The 22,292-nt window shown below is 42.3% G+C and overlaps 1 protein-coding gene across 1 annotated transcript; it reads left to right on the top strand.

The window, feature by feature from the left end:
- The first annotated feature begins 177 nt into the window (after positions 1–177).
- LOC140468465 (coatomer subunit alpha-like) lies at positions 178–20,884 on the top strand. The gene is made up of 10 exons (XM_072564554.1): positions 178–291; positions 14,555–14,627; positions 14,835–14,948; positions 15,149–15,222; positions 15,340–15,420; positions 15,862–15,938; positions 16,730–16,839; positions 17,360–17,469; positions 19,400–19,499; positions 20,725–20,884. Exons 1-10 carry the CDS (start codon positions 193–195, stop codon positions 20,862–20,864), a joined length of 978 nt encoding a protein of 325 aa, XP_072420655.1. The 5' UTR covers positions 178–192; the 3' UTR covers positions 20,865–20,884.
- The last annotated feature ends 1,408 nt before the right edge of the window (positions 20,885–22,292 follow it).

Genomic DNA, 22,292 nt, shown 5'->3' with positions numbered 1-22,292 from the left:
GGACGTGACGCGTGCAGGGGGAGTGACGTCACCACCCGGGGGCGGGGTCGACCCGAAGGGTAAGTCAAAACAAAAAACACATAACAACACCACAACACCGCGGCTCGGCGGAGACCAGGGGAAAGGGTGAGGTTATATCTCACCGACGGTTGTTGGGGGGGGGGGTTGACGTCAGCGTTACGGGGTGACGTCATGGCGCAAGGTGACTTCCGGCGGCGAGTCTGGAGGGACTTCCGGTCGGGACGTGGCCCCCGGAAGAGGGAGAGACAGAGACACAGAGAGAGCCAGGCGGTAAGGGCTGCATTTATATATAACCTGATACAGAGGAGGACTGGGGTTATATATCAATGTGAGGGAGAGTCACCCCGGTGTGGGCACAGAGGGGCAACACTGACATCACTATATATAAATATATATGTTCATTAATATGTAGGGGTACTGGGAGGTAAATATATATAAATATATATGTTCATTAATATGTAGGGGTACTGGGAGGTAAATATATATAAATATATATGTTCATTAATATGTAGGGGTACGGGGGGGTAAATATATATAAATATATATGTTCATTAATATATAGGGGTACAGGGGGGGTGTAAATATATATAAATATATATGTTCATTAATATGTAGGGGTACTGGGAGGTAAATATATATAAATATATATGTTCATTAATATGTAGGGGTACGGGGGGGTAAATATATATAAATATATATGTTCATTAATATATAGGGGTACAGGGGGGGTGTAAATATATATAAATATATATGTTCATTAATATGTAGGGGTACTGGGAGGTAAATATATATAAATATATATGTTCATTAATATGTAGGGGTACGGGGGGGTAAATATATATAAATATATATGTTCATTAATATATAGGGGTACAGGGGGGGTGTAAATATATATAAATATATATGTTCATTAATATATAGGGGTACAGGGGGGGTGTAAATATATATAAATATATATGTTCATTAATATATAGGGGTACAGGGGGGGGGAAATATATATAAATATATATGTTCATTAATATGTAGGGGTACGGGGGGGTAAATATATATAAATATATATGTTCATTAATATGTAGGGGTACAGGGGGGGAAATATATATAAATATATATGTTCATTAATATGTAGGGGTACGGGGGGGAAATATATATAAATATATATGTTCATTAATATGTAGGGGTACGGGGGGGTAAATATATATAAATATATATGTTCATTAATATGTAGGGGTACGGGGGGGTAAATATATATAAATATATATAAATATATATGTTCATTAATATGTAGGGGTACGGGGGGGTAAATATATATAAATATATATGTTCATTAATATGTAGGGGTACGGGGGGGTAAATATATATAAATATGTGTGTGTTCATTAATATGTAGGGGTACGGGGGGGTAAATATATATAAATATATATGTTCATTAATATGTAGGGGTACAGGGGGGTAAATATATATAAATATATATGTTCATTAATATGTAGGGGTACGGGGGGGTAAATATATATAAATATATATGTTCATTAATATGTAGGGGTACGGGGGGGTAAATATATATAAATGTGTGTGTTCATTAATATGTAGGGGTACAGGGGGGTAAATATATATAAATATATATGTTCATTAATATGTAGGGGTACAGGGGGGTAAATATATATAAATATATATGTTCATTAATATGTAGGGGTACAGGGGGGTAAATATATATAAATATATATGTTCATTAATATGTAGGGGTACAGGGGGGTAAATATATATAAATATATATGTTCATTAATATGTAGGGGTACGGGGGGGGTAAATATATATAAATATATATGTTCATTAATATGTAGGGGTACTGGGAGGTGTAAATATATATAAATATGTGAGTGTTCATTAATATGTAGGGGTACGGGAGGGTGTAAATATATATAAATACGTGTGTGTTCATTAATATGTAGGGGTACGGGGGGGTAAATATATATAAATATATATGTTCATTAATATGTAGGGGTACGGGGGGGGTAAATATATATAAATATATATGTTCATTAATATGTAGGGGTACTGGGAGGTGTAAATATATATAAATATATATGTTCATTAATATGTAGGGGTACAGGGGGGGGAAATATATATAAATATATATGTTCATTAATATGTAGGGGTACGGGGGGGGAAATATATATAAATATATATGTTCATTAATATGTAGGGGTACGGGGGGGGAAATATATATAAATATATATGTTCATTAATATGTAGGGGTACGGGGGGGTAAATATATATAAATATATATGTTCATTAATATGTAGGGGTACGGGGGGGTAAATATATATAAATATATATGTTCATTAATATGTAGGGGTACAGGGGGGGGAAATATATATAAATATATATGTTCATTAATATGTAGGGGTACGGGGGGGGAAATATATATAAATATATATGTTCATTAATATGTAGGGGTACGGGGGGTAAATATATATAAATATATATGTTCATTAATATGTAGGGGTACGGGGGGTAAATATATATAAATATATATGTTCATTAATATGTAGGGGTACGGGGGGGGTAAATATATATAAATATGTGTGTGTTCATTAATATGTAGGGGTACGGGGGGGTAAATATATATAAATATATATGTTCATTAATATGTAGGGGTACAGGGGGGTAAATATATATAAATATATATGTTCATTAATATGTAGGGGTACGGGGGGGTAAATATATATAAATATGTGTGTGTTCATTAATATGTAGGGGTACAGGGGGGTAAATATATATAAATATATATGTTCATTAATATGTAGGGGTACAGGGGGGTAAATATATATAAATATATATGTTCATTAATATGTAGGGGTACGGGGGGGGTAAATATATATAAATATATATGTTCATTAATATGTAGGGGTACGGGGGGGTAAATATATATAAATATATATGTTCATTAATATGTAGGGGTACTGGGAGGTGTAAATATATATAAATATATATGTTCATTAATATGTAGGGGTACGGGGGGGGTAAATATATATAAATATATATGTTCATTAATATGTAGGGGTACGGGGGTGTAAATATATATAAATATGAGAGTGTTCATTAATATGTAGGGGTACGGGAGGGTGTAAATATATATAAATACGTGTGTGTTCATTAATATGTAGGGGTACGGGGGGGTAAATATATATAAATATATATGTTCATTAATATGTAGGGGTACGGGGGGGGGGGGGTAAATATATATAAATATATATGTTCATTAATATGTAGGGGTACTGGGAGGTGTAAATATATATAAATATATATGTTCATTAATATGTAGGGGTACGGGGGGGGTAAATATATATGTTCATTAATATGTAGGGGTACGGGGGTGTAAATATATATAAATATGTGAGTGTTCATTAATATGTAGGGGTACGGGAGGGTGTAAATATATATAAATATGTGTGTGTTCATTAATATGTAGGGGTACGGGGGGGTGTAAATATATATAAATATGTGTGTGTTCATTAATATGTAGGGGTACAGGGGGGTGTAAATATATATAAATATGTGTGTGTTCATTAATATGTAGGGGTACGGGGGGGTAAATATATATAAATATATATGTTCATTAATATGTAGGGGTACAGGGGGGGTGTAAATATATATAAATATGTGTGTGTTCATTAATATGTAGGGGTACGGGGGGGTAAATATATATAAATATGTGTGTGTTCATTAATATGTAGGGGTATGGGGGTGTAAATATATATAAATATGTGTGTGTTCATTAATATGTAGGGGTACGGGGGGGGTGTAAATATATATAAATATGTGTGTGTTCATTAATATGTAGGGGTACGGGGGGATGTAAATATATATAAATATGTGTGTGTTCATTAATATGTAGGGGTACGGGGGTGTAAATATATATAAATATGTATGTATTCATTAATATGTAGGGGTACGGGGGTGTCAATATATATAAATATGTGTGTGTTCATTAATATGTAGGGGTACGGGGGGGTGTAAATATATATAAATATGTGTGTGTTCATTAATATGTAGGGGTACGGGGGTGTAAATATATATAAATATGTGTGTGTTCATTAATATGTAGGGGTACGGGGGGGGTGTAAATATATATAAATATGTGTGTGTTCATTAATATGTAGGGGTACAGGGGGGTGTAAATATATATAAATACGTGTGTGTTCATTAATATGTAGGGGTACGGGCGGGGTAAATATATATAAATACGTGTGTGTTCATTAATATGTAGGGGTACGGGGGGGTAAATATATATAAATATGTGTGTGTTCATTAATATGTAGGGGTACGGGGGGGGTAAATATATATAAATACGTGTGTGTTCATTAATATGTAGGGGTACGGGGGGGGTAAATATATATAAATACGTGTGTGTTCATTAATATGTAGGGGTACGGGGGGGGTGTAAATATATATAAATATGTGTGTGTTCATTAATATGTAGGGGTACAGGGGGGTGGAAATATATATAAATATGTGTGTGTTCATTGATATGTAGGGGTACAGGGGGGGGTAAATATATATAAATATGTGTGTGTTCATTAATATGTAGGGGTACAGGGGGGGTAAATATATATAAATATGTGTGTGTTCATTAATATGTAGGGGTACGGGGGGGTAAATATATATAAATATGTGTGTGTTCATTAATATGTAGGGATACAGGGGGGGGTAAATATATATAAATATGTGTGTGTTCATTAATATGTAGGGGTACGGGGGGGGTAAATATATATAAATATGTGTGTGTTCATTAATATGTAGGGGTACGGGGGTGTCAATATATATAAATATGTGTGTGTTCATTAATATGTAGGGGTACGGGGGGGGTAAATATATATAAATATGTGTGTTCATTAATATGTAGGGGTACAGGGGGGTAAATATATATAAATATGTGTGTGTTCATTAATATGTAGGGGTACAGGGGGGTAAATATATATAAATATGTGTGTGTTCATTAATATGTAGGGGTACGGGGGGGGTAAATATATATAAATATGTGTGTGTTCATTAATATGTAGGGGTACGGGGGTGTGTAAATATCTATACATATGTGTGTGTTCATTAATATGTAGGGGTACAGGGGGGGGTAATATATATAAATATATATGTTCATTAATATGTAGGGGTACGGGGGGGTAAATATATATAAATATGTGTGTGTGTTCATTAATATGTAGGGGTACAGGGGGGGTAATATATATAAATATATATGTTCATTAATATGTAGGCGTATGGGGGGGGTAAATATATATAAATATGTATGTGCATTCATTAATATGTAGGGGTATGGGGGGGGGAATATATATAAATATATATGTTCATTAATATGTAGGGGTACGGGGGGTAATATATATAAATATATATGTTCATTAATATGTAGGGGTACGGGGGGGGTAAATATATATAAATATATATGTTCATTAATATGTAGGGGTACGGGGGGGGTAAATATATATAAATATATATGTTCATTAATATGTAGGGGTACGGGGGGGGTAAATATATATAAATATGTGAGTGTTCATTAATATGTAGGGGTACGGGGGGGGTAAATATACATAAATATGTGTGTGTTCATTAATATGGAGGGGTACGGGGGGGGTACAAATATATATAAATATGTGTGTTCATTAATATGTAGGGGTACAGGTGGGTGTAAATATATATAAATATGTGTGTGTTCATTAATATGTAGGGGTACAGGGGGGGGGGTAAATATATATATAAATATGTGTGTGTTCATTAATATGTAGGGGTACGGGGGGGTAAATATATATAAATATGTGTGTGTTCATTAATATGTAGGGGTACGGGGGGGTAAATATATATAAATATGTGTGTGTTCATTAATATGTAGGGGTACGGGGGGGGTAATATATATAAATATATATGTTCATTAATATGTAGGGGTACGGGGGGGGTAAATATATATAAATATGTGTGTGTGTTCATTAATATGTAGGGGTACAGGGGGGGTAATATATATAAATATATATGTTCATTAATATGTAGGGGTACGGGGGGGGTAAATATATATAAATATGTGAGTGTTCATTAATATGTAGGGGTACGGGGGGGGAAATATATATAAATATGTGTGTGTTCATTAACATGTATGGGTACAGGGGGGTGTAAATATATATAAATATGTGTGTGTTCATTAATATATAGGGGTACGGGGGGGTAAATATATATAAATATGTGTGTGTTCTTTAATATGTAGGGGTATGGGGGTGTAAATATATATAAATATGTGTGTGTTCATTAATATGTAGGGGTACGGGGGGGGTAAATATATATAAATATGTGAGTGTTCATTAATATGTAGGGGTACGGGGGTGTAAATATATATAAATATGTGTGTTCATTAATATCTAGGGGTACGGGGGGTAAATATATATGTAAATATGTGAGTGTTCATTAATATGTAGGGGTACAGGGGGGTGTAAATATATATAAATATGTGAGTGTTCATTAATATGTAGGGGTACGGGGGGGTGTAAATATATATAAATATGTGTGTGTTCATTAATATGTAGGGGTACGGGGGGGGTAAATATATATAAATATGTGTGTGTTCATTAATATGTAGGGGTACGGGGGGGGAAATATATATAAATATGTGTGTGTTCATTAATATGTAGGGGTACAGGGGGGTGTAAATATATATAAATGTGTGTTCATTAATATGTAGGGGTATGGGGGGGGTAAATATATATAAATATGTGTGTGTTCATTAATATGTAGGGGTACAGGGGGGTGTAAATATATATAAATATGTGTGTGTTCATTAATATGTAGGGGTACGGGGGGGGGAATATATATAAATAGGTGTGTGTTCATTAATATGTAGGGGTACGGGGGGGTGTAAATATATATAAATATGTGTGTGTTCATTAATATGTAGGGGTATGGGGGGGTGTAAATATATATAAATATGTGTGTGTTCATTAATATGTAGGGGTACGGGGGGTGTAAATATATATAAATATGTGTGTGTTCATTAATATGTAGGGGTACGGGGGGGTGTAAATATATATAAATTGTGTGTTCATTAATATGTAGGGGTACGGGGGGGTAAATATATATAAATATGTGTGTGTTCATTAATATGTAGGGGTACGGGGGGGTGTAAATATATATAAATATGTGTGTGTTCATTAATATGTCGGGGTATGGGGGGGTAAATATATATAAATATGTGTGTGTGTTCATTAATATGTAGGGGTACGGGCGGGGTGTAAATATATATAAATATGTGTGTGTTCATTAATATGTAGGGGTACGGAGGGGTAAATAGATATAAATATGTGTGTGTTCATTAATATGTAGGTGTACGGGGGGGTAAATATCTATAAATATGTGTGTGTGTTCATTAATATGTAGGGGTACAGGGGGGGTGTAAATATATATAAATATGTGTGTGTTCATTAATATGTAGGGGTACGGGGGGGTAAATATATATAAATATGTGTGTGTTCATTAATATGTAGGTGTACGGGGGGGTTAATATATATAAATATGTGAGTGTTCATTAATATGTAGGGGTACGGGGGCGTAAATATATATAAATATGTGTGTGTTCCTTAATATGTAGGGGTACGGGGGGGGGGGGTAAATATATATAAATATGTGTGTGTTCATTAATATGTAGGGGTACGGGGGGGTAAATATATATAAATATGTGAGTGTTCATTAATATGTAGGGGTACAGGGGGGGGTAAATATATATAAATATGTGTGTGTTCATTAATATGTAGGGGTACGGGGGGGTACAAATATATATAAATATGTGTGTGTTCATTAATATGTAGGGGTACGGGGGGGTAAATATATATAAATATGTGTGTGTTCATTAATATGTAGGGGTACGGGGGGGTAAATATATATAAATATGTGTGTGTTCATTAATATGTAGGGGTACGGGGGGGTAAATATATATAAATATGTGTGTGTTCATTAATATGTAGGGGTACAGGGGGGTGTAAATATATATAAATATGTGTGTGTTCATTAATATGTAGGGGTACGGGGGGGGTAAATATATATAAATATGTGTGTGTTCATTAATATGTAGGGGTACAGGGGGGTGTAAATATATATAAATATGTGTGTGTTCATTAATATGTAGGGGTACGGGGGGGTAAATATATATAAATATGTGTGTGTTCATTAATATGTAGGGGTACGGGGGGGTAAATATATATAAATATGTGAGTGTTCATTAATATGTAGGGGTACGGGCGGGGAAATATATATAAATATGTGTGTGTTCATTAACATGTATGGGTACAGGGGCGTGTAAATATATATAAATATGTGTGTGTTCATTAATATGTAGGGGTACGGGGGGGTAAATATATATAAATATGTGTGTGTTCATTAATATGTAGGGGTATGGGGGTGTAAATATATATAAATATGTGTGTGTTCATTAATATGTAGGGGTACGGAGGGGTAAATAGATATAAATATGTGTGTGTTCATTAATATGTAGGTGTACGGGGGGGTAAATATCTATAAATATGTGTGTGTGTTCATTAATATGTAGGGGTACAGGGGGGGTGTAAATATATATAAATATGTGTGTGTTCATTAATATGTAGGGGTACGGGGGGGTAAATATATATAAATATGTGTGTGTTCATTAATATGTAGGTGTACGGGGGGGTTAATATATATAAATATGTGAGTGTTCATTAATATGTAGGGGTACGGGGGCGTAAATATATATAAATATGTGTGTGTTCCTTAATATGTAGGGGTACGGGGGGGGGGTAAATATATATAAATATGTGTGTGTTCATTAATATGTAGGGGTACGGGGGGGTAAATATATATAAATATGTGAGTGTTCATTAATATGTAGGGGTACGGGGGGGGTAAATATATATAAATATGTGTGTGTTCATTAATATGTAGGGGTACGGGGGGGTACAAATATATATAAATATGTGTGTGTTCATTAATATGTAGGGGTACGGGGGGGTAAATATATATAAATATGTGTGTGTTCATTAATATGTAGGGGTACGGGGGGGTAAATATATATAAATATGTGTGTGTTCATTAATATGTAGGGGTACGGGGGGGTAAATATATATAAATATGTGTGTGTTCATTAATATGTAGGGGTACAGGGGGGTGTAAATATATATAAATATGTGTGTGTTCATTAATATGTAGGGGTACGGGGGGGTAAATATATATAAATATGTGTGTGTTCATTAATATGTAGGGGTACAGGGGGGTGTAAATATATATAAATATGTGTGTGTTCATTAATATGTAGGGGTACGGGGGGGTAAATATATATAAATATGTGTGTGTTCATTAATATGTAGGGGTACGGGGGGGTAAATATATATAAATATGTGAGTGTTCATTAATATGTAGGGGTACGGGCGGGGAAATATATATAAATATGTGTGTGTTCATTAACATGTATGGGTACAGGGGCGTGTAAATATATATAAATATGTGTGTGTTCATTAATATGTAGGGGTACGGGGGGGTAAATATATATAAATATGTGTGTGTTCATTAATATGTAGGGGTATGGGGGTGTAAATATATATAAATATGTGTGTGTTCATTAATATGTAGGGGTACGGGGGGGTAAATATACATAAATATGTGTGTGTTCATTAATATGTAGGGGTACGGGGGGGGGTAAATATATATAAATATGTGAGTGTTCATATGTAGGGGTACGGGGGTGTAAATATATATAAATATGTGTGTTCATTAATATGTAGGGGTACGGGGGGGTAAATATATATGTAAATATGTGAGTGTTCATTAATATGTAGGGGTACAGGGGGGGTGTAAATATATATATGAATATGTGAGTGTTCATTAATATGTAGGGGTACGGGGGGGTGTAAATATATATAAATATGTGTGTGTTCATTAATATGTAGGGGTACAGGGGGGTGTAAATATATATAAATATGTGAGTGTTCATTAATATGTAGGGGTACAGGGGGGTGTAAATATATATAAATATGTGTGTGTTCATTAATATGTAGGGGTACGGGGGGGGGTAAATAAATATAAATATGTGTGTGTTCATTAATATGTAGGGGTACGGGGGGGGGGTAAATATATATAAATATGTGTGTGTTCATTAATATGTAGGGGTACGGGGGGGGTAAATATCTATAAATATGTGTGTGTGTTCATTAATATGTAGGGGTACAGGGGGGGTGTAAATATATATAAATATGTGTGTGTTCATTTATATGTAGGGGTACGGGGGGGTAAATATATATAAATATGTGTGTGTTCATTAATATGTAGGGGTATGGGGGTGTAAATATATATAAATATGTGTGTGTTCATTAATATGTAGGGGTACGGGGGGGTAAATATATATAAATATGTGTGTGTTCATTAATATGTAGGGGTACGGGGGGGGTAAATATATATAAATATGTGTGTGTTCATTAATATGTAGGGGTACGGGGGGGTAAATATATATAAATATGTGAGTGTTCATTAATATGTAGGGGTACGGGGGGGAAATATATATAAATATGTGTGTGTTCATTAACATGTATGGGTACAGGGGCGTGTAAATATATATAAATATGTGTGTGTTCATTAATATATAGGGGTACGGGGGGGTTAATATATATAAATGTGTGTGTGTTCATTAATATGTAGGGGTATGGGGGTGTAAATATATATAAATATGTGTGTGTTCATTAATATGTAGGGGTATGGGGGTGTAAATATATATAAATATGTGTGTGTTCATTAATATGTAGGGGTACGGGGGGGGGGTAAATATATATAAATATGTGTGTGTTCATTAATATGTAGGGGTACGGGGGGGGGTAAATATATATAAATATGTGAGTGTTCATTAATATGTAGGGGTACGGGGGTGTAAATATATATAAATATGTGTGTTCATTAATATGTAGGGGTACGGGGGGGGATAAATATATATAAATATGTGAGTGTTCATTAATATGTAGGGGTACGGGGGTGTAAATATATATAAATATGTGTGTTCATTCATATGTAGGGGTACGGGGGGGTAAATATATATGTAAATATGTGAGTGTTCATTAATATGTAGGGGTACAGGGGGGTGTAAATATATATAAATATGTGAGTGTTCATTAATATGTAGGGGTACGGGGGGGGTAAATATATATAAATATGTGTGTGTTCATTAATATGTAGGGGTACGGGGGGGGTAAATATATATAAATACGTGTGTGTTCATTAATATGTAGGGGTACAGGGGGGTGTAAATATATATAAATGTGTGAGTGTTCATTAATATGTAGGGGTACAGGGGGATGTAAATATATATCAATATGTGAGTGTTCATTAATATGTAGCGGTACGGGGGGGGTAAATATATATAAATATGTGTGTGTTCATTAATATGTAGGGGTACGGGGGGGGGGTAAATATATATAAGTACGTGTGTGTTCATTAATATGTAGGGGTACAGGGGGGTGTAAATATATATAAATATGTGAGTGTTCATTAATATGTAAGGGTACAGGGGGGTGTAAATATATATAAATATGTGTGTGTTCATTAATATGTAGGGGTACGGGGGGGTGTAAATATATATAAATATGTGTGTGTTCATTAATATGTAGGGGTACGGGGGGGTAAATATATATAAATATGTGTGTTCATTAATATGTCGGGGTACGGGGGGGGTAAATATATATAAATATGTGTGTGTTCATTAATATGTAGGGGTACGGGGGGGGTAAATATATATAAATATGTGTGTGTTCATTAATATGTAGGGGTACGGGGGGGGTAAATATATATAAATATGTGTGTGTTCATTAATATGTAGGGGTATGGGGGGGTAAATATATATAAATATGTGTGTGTTCATTAATATGTAGGGGTACAGGGGGGTGTAAATATATATAAATATGTGTGTTCATTAATATGTAGGGGTACGGGGGGGGAATATATATAAATATGTGTGTGTTCATTAATATGTAGGGGTACAGGGGGGTGTAAATATATATAAATATGTGTGTGTGTTCATTAATATGTAGGGGTACGGGGGGGTAAATATCTATAAATATGTGTGTGTTCATTAATATGTAGGGGTACAGGGGGGGTAATATATATAAATATATATGTTCATTAATATGTAGGGGTACGGGGGGGAAATATATATAAATATGTGTGTGTTCATTAATATGTAGGGGTACAGGGGGGGTAATATATATAAATATATATGTTCATTAATATGTAGGGGTACAGGGGGGGTAAATATATATAAATATGTATGTGCATTCATTAATATGTAGGGGTACGGGGGGGGTAATATATATAAATATATATGTTCATTAATATGTAGGGGTACGGGGGGAGGTAAATATATATAAATATATATGTCCATTAATATGTAGGGGTACAGGGGGGTAATATATATAAATATGTGTGTGTTCATTAATATATAGGGGTACGGGGGTGTAAATATATATAAATATGTGTGTGTTCATTAATATGTAGGGGTACAGGGGGGTGTAAATATATATAAATATGTGTGTTCATTAATATGTAGGGGTACGGGGGGGGAATATATATAAATATGTGTGTGTTCATTAATATGTAGGGGTACAGGGGGGTGTAAATATATATAAATATGTGTGTGTGTTCATTAATATGTAGGGGTACGGGGGGGTAAATATCTATAAATATGTGTGTGTTCATTAATATGTAGGGGTACAGGGGGGGTAATATATATAAATATATATGTTCATTAATATGTAGGGGTACGGGGGGGAAATATATATAAATATGTGTGTGTTCATTAATATGTAGGGGTACAGGGGGGGTAATATATATAAATATATATGTTCATTAATATGTAGGGGTACAGGGGGGGTAAATATATATAAATATGTATGTGCATTCATTAATATGTAGGGGTATGGGGGGGGTAATATATATAAATATATATGTTCATTAATATGTAGGGTTACGGGGGGAGGTAAATATATATAAATATATATGTCCATTAATATGTAGGGGTACAGGGGGGTAATATATATAAATATGTGTGTGTTCATTAATATATAGGGGTACGGGGGTGTAAATATATATAAATATGTGTGTGTTCATTAATATGTAGGGGTACAGGGGGGTGTAAATATATATAAATATATATGTTCATTAATATGTAGGGGTACAGGGGGGTAAATATATATAAATATATATGTTCATTAATATGTAGGGGTACAGGGGGGTGTAAATATATATAAATATGTGTGTGTTCATTAATATGTAGGGGTACAGGGGGGGTGTAAATATATATAAATATGTGTGTGTTCATTAATATGTAGGGGTACGGGGGGGTAAATATATATAAATATGTGAGTGTTCATTAATATGTCGGGGTACGGGGGGGAAATATATATAAATATGTGTGTGTTCATTAACATGTAGGGGTACAGGGGGGTGTAAATATATATAAATATGTGTGTGTTCATTAATATATAGGGGGACGGGGGGGTAAATATATATAAATATGTGTGTGTTCATTAATATGTCGGGGTACGGGGGGGGAAATATATATAAATATGTGTGTGTTCATTAACATGTAGGGGTACAGGGGGGTGTAAATATATATAAATATGTGTGTGTTCATTAATATATAGGCGTACGGGGGGGTAAATATATATAAATATGTGTGTGTTCATTAATATGTAGGGGTATGGGGGTGTAAATATATATAAATATGTGTGTGTGTTCATTAATATGTAGGGGTACGGGGGGGGGTAAATATATATAAATATGTGTGTGTGTTCATTAATATGTAGGGGTACTGGGGGGTAAATATATATAAATATGTGTGTGTTCATTAATATGTAGGGGTACTGGGGTGTAAATATATATAAATGTGTGTGCGTTCATTAATATGTAGGGGTACAGGGGGGGTAAATATATATAAATATGTGTGCGTTCTTTAATATGTAGGGGTACGGGGCGGTTAAATATATATATGTGTGTGTGTTCATTAATATGTAGGGGTACGGGGGTAAATATGTGTGTGTCCAATAATATGTAGGGGTACGGGGGTGTAAATATATATAAATATGTGTGTGTCCATTAATATGTAGGGGTACTGGGGGGAGTAAATATATATAAATATGTGTGTGTCCAATAATATGTAGGGGTACGGGGGTGTAAATATATATAAATATGTGTGTGTCCATTAATATGTAGGGGTACTGGGGGGTGTAAATATATATAAATATGTGTGTGTCCAATAATATGTAGGGGTACGGGGGTGTAAATATATATAAATATGTGTGTGTTCATTAATATGTAGGGGTACGGGGGGGTAAATATCTATAAATATGTGTGTGTTCATTAATATATAGGGGTACAGGGGGTTGGTAAATATATATATATGGAATATGTTGGAATGTGGCGCTTTGCCTCGAAGGGGAATCTGATCAACCAATTTCCCTTTCACTCCCCCCTCCAGGCAGTCACCGACAGTGCCCTGACCTTCAGAGACATGCTAACAAAGTTCGAGACCAAGTCTGCTCGGGTCAAAGGTGAGGCAATGATGCAAAATCACCCTCCAGGAGAAAGCTAGAATCTAATCGAGGGGTTCAGGGTGGGTTATATACAGAATAACAGATACCCCGGGAGAGAGTTACAGACTGGAATCTAATCGAGGGGTTCAGGGTGGGTTATACACAGAATAACAGATACCCTGGGAGTGAGGATCTGTCTAACCACTTGTTCCTTCGTCCCGATAGGACTGAGCTTCCACCCGAAACGGCCCTGGATCCTGGCCAGTCTGCACAATGGTGTGGTGCAGCTCTGGGACTATCGCATGTGCACCCTGATTGATAAATTCGATGAACATGACGGTGAGCGGTTTGGATGATCAGCTCGGTTGTCACATTGCGAGGGAGGTCGGTGGGGGGGGTGTTGGAGTGGGACGAGGGCGTGGGAGCGGTTTCCGCTCGGATGGTGGGGTGGGGGTTTGAGACAGGGGGTTAAACGTGACCGCTCTCCCCCTGTCCGGTGCATGTGTTTCCCACACTCTGACCCTCTCTCCCATCTGCAGGGCCTGTCCGAGGGATCGATTTCCATGAGCAGCAGCCCCTGTTTGTCTCTGGCGGTGATGACTACAAGATTAAGGTGAGTTTTGGCGGTTTCTGTGTTGTGACAGGCTCCTGGGGAGCTCTTGTCTTCAGAGTGAATCTTTTGAGTTGCTCTTCGTTCAGCGTTGTTGAAATGTCTGTCCGTCTTGTTTAGGTGTGGAACTATAAACTCCGACGATGCCTCTTCACCCTGCTCGGTCACCTGGATTACATCCGCACCACCTTCTTTCATCATGTGAGTTTCATTTGGTGTGGGGGGGAAAGAGTCTAGAGATACACAGACCAGAACTGTGTACGGTGCTCCGAGTGTGGTCTAACTGAGGGATACGGAGACCAGAACTGTGTACGGTGCTCCAAGTGTGGTCTAACTGAGGGATACGGAGACCAGAACTGTGCACGGTGCTCCAAGTGTGGTCTTACTGAGGGATATAGAGACCAGAACTGTGCACGGTGCTCCGAGTGTGGTCCAACTGAGGGATACGGAGACCAGAACTGTGCACGGTGCTCCAAGTGTGGTCTAACTGAGGGATACGGAGACCAGAACTGTACACGGTGCTCCAAGTGTGGTCTAACTGAGGGATACAGAGACCAGAACTGTGCACGGTGCTCCAAGTGTGGTCTAAATGAGAGTTCTCCCCACAGGAATGGGAATAAATTGGTTTAATCTTCCCAACAGGAATATCCATGGATCCTGAGTGCTTCCGATGATCAAACTATCCGAATTTGGAATTGGCAGTCCAGGACATGTGTCTGGTAAGTTATGGGAGTTGGGGTAGCTTGCTGGTTGGTGGGATTTGACTGGAGTGGGTTTGGGAGCTCCGGGGATCTGAGGTCAATGGGTTGACTGTTGGTGTGTACGAGGGCTGATCCCAGAGTCCGAGTGGAGGTCATTGTGGAAGGGAGGGAGCGAGGACAGCTGGGAGCCAGTAGCATGGGAACACCGTCAGCTGGGTTTGTTTTGGAAATGTATTCTGATATGTTTGTCATCTCTCTCTCTGCCCCTCACCCCTTCTTGCCCTGTTCCTCCCTGGACTCCTTTCCCTTCCTTCTCCCACCCTCTCAATCCCCTCTGTTTCCCTTCTTTGCCCCTCGGACACTTCTCTGTCTTCTCGTGTCCCCATCCCTTTCTTGTTCCCTGCCTCCTCCCAAAACCTCTCTGTGTCTCTTTCTCTCTGTCTCTCTCTCTTTGTGGGTGAGTGTGTCTCTTTCTCTTCTCTGTTTCTTTGTCTGTCTCTCTCTCTCTCTCTCTCTCTCTTTGTCTGTCTGTCTGTCTGTCTGTCTGTCTGTCTGTGTGTCTCTCTCTCTCACTCTTACTCTTACTCTTTCTCTTTCTGTGCTTTTCTCTCTCTCTGTGTGCCTGTCTGACTCACTTACTCGCTCATCCCCTCCCTCCCTTTGCCCCCTTTCCCTCATCCCTCTGCCCTTTTCTATGTCCCTCACCACCCCATCCCTTTCCCTCTCACTTCGACCTGCTCGGCCCCTGCGTTCTCTCCATACCCTGCCCCATCCTGCCCCTTGCTCTCGGACTCCCCCGCCCGTTGCAGTGTGCTGACCGGACATAACCACTACGTGATGTGTGCCCAGTTCCACCCGTCTGAGGACCTGGTCGTCTCGGCTAGTCTCGACCAGACCGTCCGGGTCTGGGACATTTCCGGTGAGCTGCCGTTGCGCTGCTGAGCTGGGGGCGGGGGGGGTGGTGATGGAGGCTGCTTCAGGCAGCTGTTTAACCAGCTGAGGCCACAGTGTCAGGAGCAGGGCATTTACTGCGGAGAAAGTATGGAGGGGGGGGGAGGTGCTGATAGAATCCCCGCACGGTGGGAGCAGGCCATTCAGCCCAGGGAGTTCACACTGACCCTCGAAGAGTGTGCCACCCAGGTAATGCTAGGGCTGAGGTTCATGATCTGGCTGTTCGGGTTGAGGCTGGCGCTCAGGAGGGTTCGGGTTAGGGTGAGTGTTACTGCTCGGACTGCGGGTCGAGGGTTTGTGTCAGGTGGCGCCAAGAATTGATGGGAAGGCGAACGCGGAAGACGCAGAGTCCGCAGAGAGTTGGGAACGGATCAAGCAGACGGGGGGCTGGGGGAAGTCTCTCTGCGTCTGTCTCGGGTGCTCGCTCTCCCCCACACGCCCTGTCTCCCATCTCTCCTCACCGCGTGTGTTGTCCCTCCTCCCTCCAGGTCTCAGGAAGAAGAACCTATCTCCCGGGGCGGTGGAGAGCGACGTGCGCGGGATCTCTGGTGTCGACCTCTTTGGGACCACCGACGCGGTGGTCAAACACGTTCTGGAGGTAAGCGTTCCCATCATCGCGCCGCGAAATATGTCACACCTCGCTCGGGCATGGCTGCGGGAAGTCCAGCCCTGCTGTCATCCCAGAAACCCAAGGAGTTTCGGAAGGACGCGGAATCGCCCAATTTATACTTCAGGCCCAGGCCTACAGGAACCAGGGTTCCTCGTTACCACAAATTACTGCTGCCTCACGGCGCCGGGGATCCAGGTTCGAGTCCCACCTTGGTAGACTGTCTGTGTGGAGTTTGTGCACTCTCCCCGTGTCTGCGTGGGTTTCCTTCCACTGTCCAAAGAGGTGCAGGTTCGGGTGGATTCGCTGTGCTAAATTACCCATAGTGCACAGGGATGTGTAGGTTAGGGTGGATTAGCCATGCTAAATTACCCCATAGTGTTCAGGGATGTGTAGGTGAGGGTGGATTGGCCATGCTAAATTACCCATAGTGCTCAGGGATGTGCAGGTTAGGGTGGATTGGCCATGCTAAATTACCCATAGTGCTCAGGGATGTGTAGGTGAGGGTGGATTGGCCATGCTAAATTACCCATAGTGCTCAGGGATGTGTAGGTTAGGGTGGATTGGCCATGCTAAATTACCCACAGTGTTCAGGGATGTGTAGGTTAGGATGGATTGGTCATGCTAAATTACCCATAGTGTTCAGGGATGTGCAGGTTAGGCTGGATTGGCCATGCTCAATTACCCGGTGTGTTAGGCTGGGTTAAAGTATATGGTAGGGAAATGGGTCTGGGTGGGTAACTCTTCAGAGGGTCGTTGTGCACTTGTTGGGCTGAAGGGCCAGTTTGCATACTGTCGGGAATCTAGTCTCCTCTAATTTGTAGCAAATAGTTGGCGGTAAACCGTTATGAACCTTCCACATATAACCCTACTCGTTAAAACTCATTAACCCACTTGGAACCTCTCCCTAATCTGCATGTACAGACAGACAGACCGAAAAGAAAGGGTGTTGTGGATGGAGGGAAAGACCGGGAAAGCAGTTGGGTGGTCCATGTCCCCAGGTTTGCTCAGCTGGCCCTTTGACTGGATTTATTCTTGTCACACGTACCGAGGTACAGTGAAAAGTTTGGTTTGGCATGCACACCATACTATAGTTGGTGCATTCGGGTACCAGAACAGGACGGGGAATATAATGTTACGGCTGCGTAGAAGGTGCACGGAGACCGAAACGAGCATGACATTTCAAATTTGAGCAGCCCATTCAGCATCAGTTGGCCCATGTATTCAAGCTTTTGTATCCGAGGTTGGAAGGGATCGCAACCGGGGTGGGGGAGAAAGAGTGTAGATGCAGTCAGCGGAGAGAAGGTTGACTTGTGTGACCGGCTGGGCTGTGTTGTGGCCAGCTCTCTGCGGATTGTGATGGTCCTGGGCAGAGCAGTTGCTGGATCGAAAGGTGCGTCTGCCAAAATGGGTGATGGACAGCGCTCCACAGACCCATCGGCTGTCCGTTGCCAGTCCAAGTTGTGTCCATTTGTGCACGGCCCTTGTCTCCAGCCTGCCCTGGAAACCAGGATTCTCCCACCAAGCAGCTGTGTAAACAGTCCCGACAACGAGCGTTGAATAAGTGCGCCCGTCTTTCAGCAATTGTTCGATTTCCAAACGTTGCTTTTTCCCATTTCAGCCCGCAATCCAAAATAGTGTCAAGGTGTGCTCTTTACAAACTGACCCGCATTCTTCCACACTTGGCCGTTAGCGTTGAAGCCAATTCGACGCCAACACGTAGAAGAGTTGTCGAAAACGCAAACCTAACCAAACACACTCAATGGAAGAGCCATATCTGAGTCAGTCGGTACACCGAGACGGTTCCCCTTGCAGCCTCCCATGTTTTCTCCCTTTGCCCCCCCTTGCTGTGCCTGGGGTGAGTGCAGTCTGGTCACACTGAACCCCTGGGTCTTTCTCTTCCCCACCGTTCTCCCGATAGGGCCATGATCGAGGTGTCAACTGGGCAGCTTTCCATCCCAGCATGCCCCTGATCGTGTCGGGAGCGGACGACCGGCAGGTCAAGATCTGGCGGATGAACGGTGAGTGAGTCCTCGCCCTCTTACTGCTCACGCCCTGACTGATACTCTCTCCTCCAGTCTCCCTCAGTATCCTCCTCCCTCGCGCGCTCTGCCTTGTATTCTCTAAGCCCTCCCTCCTTTCTCCCCACTTTTGTATCCGATCCCCTTTCCCTGCCTCCCCCTTCCCCTCTTCCGCTCTTTGTCCTGCTCGTGCGCACACGCGCTCTCGCTCTCTGTCTCAGTCTCAGTCTCTGTCTCGCTCTTCGTCTCTGTCTCGCTCTTCGTCTCTGTCTCGCTCTTCGTCTCTCTCGCTCTTCGTCTCTCTCGCTCTTCGTCTCTCTCGCTCTTCGTCTCTCTCGCTCTTCGTCTCTCTCGCTCTTCGTCTCTCTCGCTCTTCGTCTCTCTCGCTCTTCGTCTCTCTCGCTCTTCGTCTCTCTCGCTCTTCGTCTCTCTCGCTCTTCGTCTCTCTCGCTCTTCGTCTCTCTCGCTCTTCGTCTCTCTCGCTCTTCGTCTCTCTCGCTCTTCGTCTCTCTCGCTCTTCGTCTCTCTCGCTCTTCGTCTCTCTCGCTCTTCGTCTCTCTCGCTCTTCGTCTCTCTCGCTCTTCGTCTCTCTCGCTCTTCGTCTCTCTCGCTCTTCGTCTCTCTCGCTCTTCGTCTCTCTCGCTCTTCGTCTCTCTCGCTCTTCGTCTCTCTCGCTCTTCGTCTCTCTCGCTCTTCGTCTCTCTCGCTCTTCGTCTCTCTCGCTCTTCGTCTCTCTCGCTCTTCGTCTCTCTCGCTCTTCGTCTCTCTCGCTCTGTCCGTCCCCCTCTCTCGCTCTGTCCGTCCCCCTCTCTCGCTCTGTCCGTCCCCCTCTCTCGCTCTGTCCGTCCCCCTCTCTCGCTCTGTCCGTCCCCCTCTCTCGCTCTGTCCGTCCCCCTCTCTCGCTCTGTCCGTCCCCCTCTCTCGCTCTGTCCGTCCCCCTCTCTCGCTCTGTCCGTCCCCCTCTCTCGCTCTGTCCGTCCCCCTCTCTCGCTCTGTCCGTCCCCCTCTCTCGCTCTGTCCGTCCCCCTCTCTCGCTCTTCGTGTCTCTCGCTCTGTCCGTCCCCCTCTCTCGCTCTTCGTGTCTCTCGCTCTGTCCGTCCCCCTCTCTCGCTCTCTGTCTGTTCCTCCCCCCGGGACCTGGTGCAGTGTGCCTACCTGGCAGTGCCAGTGTGTATACCAGTCTGACCCCCGTGCCGTGCTGTGTCCTCTTGTGTTTGTGTGTCAGACTCGAAGGCCTGGGAGGTAGACACGTGCCGTGGTCACTACAACAACGTGTCGTGTGCTGTCTTCCACCCACGGCAGGAGCTGATCCTCAGTAACTCGGAGGACAAGAGTATCCGGGTCTGGGACATGTCCAAGAGGTGAGGAGGGAGGGAGGGAGAGGGGGCGCAGTGTAACCCAGACACGGACGGAGGGAGGGGGCGCAGTGTAACCCAGACACGGACGGAGGGAGGGGGCGCAGTGTAACCCAGACACGGACGGAGGGAGGGGGCGCAGTGTAACCCAGACACGGACGGAGGGAAGGGGCGCAGTGTAACCCAGTCACGGACGGAGGGAAGGGGCGCAGTGTAACCCAGACACGGACGGAGGGAAGGGGCGCAGTGTAACCCAGTCACGGACGGAGGGAGGGGGCGCAGTGTAACCCAGACACGGACGGAGGGAGGGGGCGCAGTGTAACCCAGTCACGGACGGAGGGAAGGGGCGCAGTGTAACCCAGACACGGACGGAGGGAAGGGGCGCAGTGTAACCCAGACACGGACGGAGGGAGGGGGCGCAGTGTAACCCAGACACGGACGGAGGGAGGGGGCGCAGTGTAACCCAGTCACGGACGGAGGGAAGGGGCGCAGTGTAACCCAGACACGGACGGAGGGAAGGGGCGCAGTGTAACCCAGTCACGGACGGAGGGAGGGGGCGCAGTGTAACCCAGACACGGACGGAGGGAGGGGGCGCAGTGTAACCCAGACACAGACGGAGGGAGGGGGCAGGAGGGGGAAGACCTGGGGAGGGGGCACAGTTTACCCCAGACAGATGGAGGGAGGGGGCAGGAGGGGGAAGACCAGGGGGGAGGGGGGAGAGGGAGGGGGTGCAGTGTAACCCAGATATGGACGGAGGGAGGGGGCAGGAGGGGGAAGACCTGGGGAGGGGGCACAGTTTACCCCAGACAGATGGAGGGAGGGGGCAGGAGGGGGAAGACCAGGGGGGAGGGGGGAGAGGGAGGGGGTGCAGTGTAACCCAGATATGGACGGAGGGAGGGGGCAGGAGGGGGAAGATCAGGGGACGGGGCGGGGGGGGGGGTGGAAGAAGGAGGGGTGCAGTGTAACCCACACACAGACGGAGGAGGGGGAAGACCGGGGGAATGGGGGTGGGAGAGGGAGGGGGCGTAGTGTAACCCAGTCACAGACAGGGGGAGGGGGGAGAGGGGAGAGGGAGGGGGTGCAGTCTAACCCAGACAGACAGAGGGAGGGGGCAGGAGGGGGAAGACCAGGGGGAGGGGGGGGGGAGAGGGGAGGGGTCTGTGCCAGGGGCAGGTGAGGGACGGGACAGCGGGGTGGTGCGGAGAGAGAGGGGAAGGCTGGCGGTGACGGGAGAGGGGGGTGGTTGGCAACATGATGGGAGGGGCAAGGAAGAGATGGGGTGGTGCGTGGTGTTGGGTGCCATGATGCCAGGGTTCCTCTGGCAGGCGTTTTGACCGCGGAGGAGGGGAGGGTGCTGCCCTTGAGGGAGTGAGGTCGGTCAAGGGTCCCCTGTAGACGGGACTGAACATGGAGCATGACAGTCTGCTGAACTAATGCT

Source organism: Chiloscyllium punctatum, chromosome 47 (genome assembly GCF_047496795.1).
Source record: "Chiloscyllium punctatum isolate Juve2018m chromosome 47, sChiPun1.3, whole genome shotgun sequence".
Lineage (NCBI taxonomy): Eukaryota > Metazoa > Chordata > Chondrichthyes > Orectolobiformes > Hemiscylliidae > Chiloscyllium > Chiloscyllium punctatum.
Note: the sequence above shows the minus strand (reverse complement) of the source record. Positions and strands in the feature narration are given on the sequence as shown.

What these genes read in the sequence shown, in the direction of transcription:
- LOC140468465 (XM_072564554.1), top strand. Translation starts at nt 193, where the DNA reads ATGGCGCAAGGTGACTTCCGGCGGCGAGTCTGGAGGGACTTCCGGTCG. An exon ending in GTGATGACTACAAGATTAAG is followed by an intron (nt 15,223 to 15,339) that starts GTGAGTTTTGGC and finishes CGTCTTGTTTAG; the next exon opens with GTGTGGAACTATAAACTCCG. An exon ending in CAAGATCTGGCGGATGAACG is followed by an intron (nt 19,500 to 20,724) that starts GTGAGTGAGTCC and finishes TTTGTGTGTCAG; the next exon opens with ACTCGAAGGCCTGGGAGGTA.